Below are 2,062 nucleotides of genomic sequence, written 5' to 3' on the forward strand. Positions count from 1 at the left end.
GGGTTCCACCCATAGTAGAATAATATATTCATACTAAATTCTTGTATTCGTTTGTTTTTATCAAACTAATGAAACAATTGGCCAAAAGTTAATATAAAACGAATAATTCAAACTACAAAAACGCACTTGAATTTCATAAAAGGTGGGATTACAGTTCAAATTCCATTTTCAAATATCTCTTTTATTTTAATTTTGTATATTATTATAGTCTTCTTAAACACGAGTGTTTTTTTTTTTAAAAAAATATTTAGTTTTTGAGCGTGTTTATTTTTGGTTTAAACTTTAAATATACTAATTTAACTGAAAACGAGCAAACCAGAGAAGAAGAGAAGAGTCAAATATTGCCGTTGTGGACCTCTTTTTGTTTTTGTCAATTTCTTTTGACGAATTCAATTTTTTTCCTACCGTTGTATAAGAAGATTTTTAATTTTGGCACTTAATATAAAGAACCCAAAGGAATCGTGTTGAAACTATTCACAGAGATTATTTTTATATGACAAAACTAGTTGAATCATTATCTCGTGCTTACTTCTCGAAGTCCCTTTGATAAAAATGTAAATAAAAATGAGATGGTTGGGTGGGGGAATCAATAATAGAGACTAAGCCAGTAAGGTGGCCAATAAGGAGGTTAAGTAAAAAAATAATAAAAAGAATTAAAATTGGTAATACGTAAATATCATTTAGTTGTCAAATCTTGCAAGTCAAATGTTATCTGCCTTGTAATATAATCAAATAGTTTTTATGTGTTTATCGACCAACCTATGGACTCTTACTTGATTTTGATTTTCATCAACTTTGCTATTTCACCTAAAAGAATATCCACAAAATCATACCTTACCATGTGCCATTTTTCAATGTCTCTCAGTTCCTTTCTTAATTAATTAGGCCCATGCTTTACATAATTTGTTCATGAATCATGACAGTATGTCAAGCAATTAAAGATTGACCATTCTTTCAATATGGATGGGGGGAATGGGAATTATTTATTGAAGCTCAAAGAATTATCTAACCATACACTAAGATTACAGAGGAAATGTAAAATAAAAGATCAAAGCTCATTGCCTCTTTAATTGGTTTTGATAATGATGTTTGTTGTTTGACACAAACTGTGTCTCTCTCTTTCATCTTATGAACTGTTTCTCGCGGTAGTCATGTCTAGTTTCATCACTGTTTCTTCAAGCTCAAGCCGTTTGATTTTCCTGAGTTCAAGAATGCTTGGTGGCATTGGNTAGATAATAATTATACCATTTGTTTTTTTCGTATGGGATAGGTCGATACGTAGTACTTGGCTAAGTTGTAACATAGGCTACTACGAAGGGCTTAGTGTCTAGTATACAATTATTGTAAAATTGTAAAATATACTTATGTATATGTGTAATATATATCATACAATCATCGTTAGTTTGGAAATTTTTAACTATCCTCACGCAATGTTCTTGTAGTACTTGTGAGTTAACAAAACCAAAATGTTATTTTACTCATTTCTTAACGTATAAATTCTTAGAAGAGTCAATGGTCATTCTTTGTTTCTTTCTCACCAGTCATTGACCCTCTTCTCTTCTCCAATGCTGACTCACGTGTTATAGATAGTTAAAATTTTTATAATATTGTGAAGAAAGAGTTCGAATCTAAAACTAATAGATGTTCATAAGTTGGGTATAAAATTACTTTCCAATTTACAAAATTGAAAATTATCTCTAGCATGTATAAGGAAGAAAATTATATTATAGTTAGGTAACTGTGAGAGTTTAGGTTGGAACATAAATTATAGTGATTAGTTATATACGAGAGAAGGCATTACAGAACACGCTAAATTTAATTCTAACGAGGTACACCGTCCGGTCATTTTTTTACTTAAAAAATATTTAGGCTTTTCTTTGGTATCGTATTACTCAATATAATTATAACGTATGTAAAAAAAATGAACAAGCTCCTCTGCCATTATAAACGCTTAGAATAACCAACGTAGAATCACAGAGTGGATAAAAAGCTCAATCCCTTATTCCGACCAACAGAACTATAACGGATAAAGTAGTTTTGTTTTTTTTTTTTTTTTTTTTTT

The 2,062-nt window shown here is 29.9% G+C and overlaps 1 protein-coding gene across 1 annotated transcript in view; it reads right to left on the reverse strand.

Annotated features, from left to right (window-relative positions):
- Positions 965-2,062, reverse strand: part of LOC104745958 (probable inactive ATP-dependent zinc metalloprotease FTSHI 2, chloroplastic) — a 13,638-nt gene continuing 12,540 nt past the window's right edge. The window contains exon 12 of the mRNA XM_010467345.1: positions 965-1,199. Coding sequence (XP_010465647.1) covers positions 1,127-1,199 — 73 coding nt within the window. The 3' untranslated portion in view covers positions 965-1,126. The remainder of the gene's footprint in view (positions 1,200-2,062) is intronic.

Source organism: Camelina sativa, chromosome 15 (genome assembly GCF_000633955.1).
Source record: "Camelina sativa cultivar DH55 chromosome 15, Cs, whole genome shotgun sequence".
NCBI classification, from domain to species: Eukaryota; Viridiplantae; Streptophyta; class Magnoliopsida; order Brassicales; family Brassicaceae; genus Camelina; species Camelina sativa.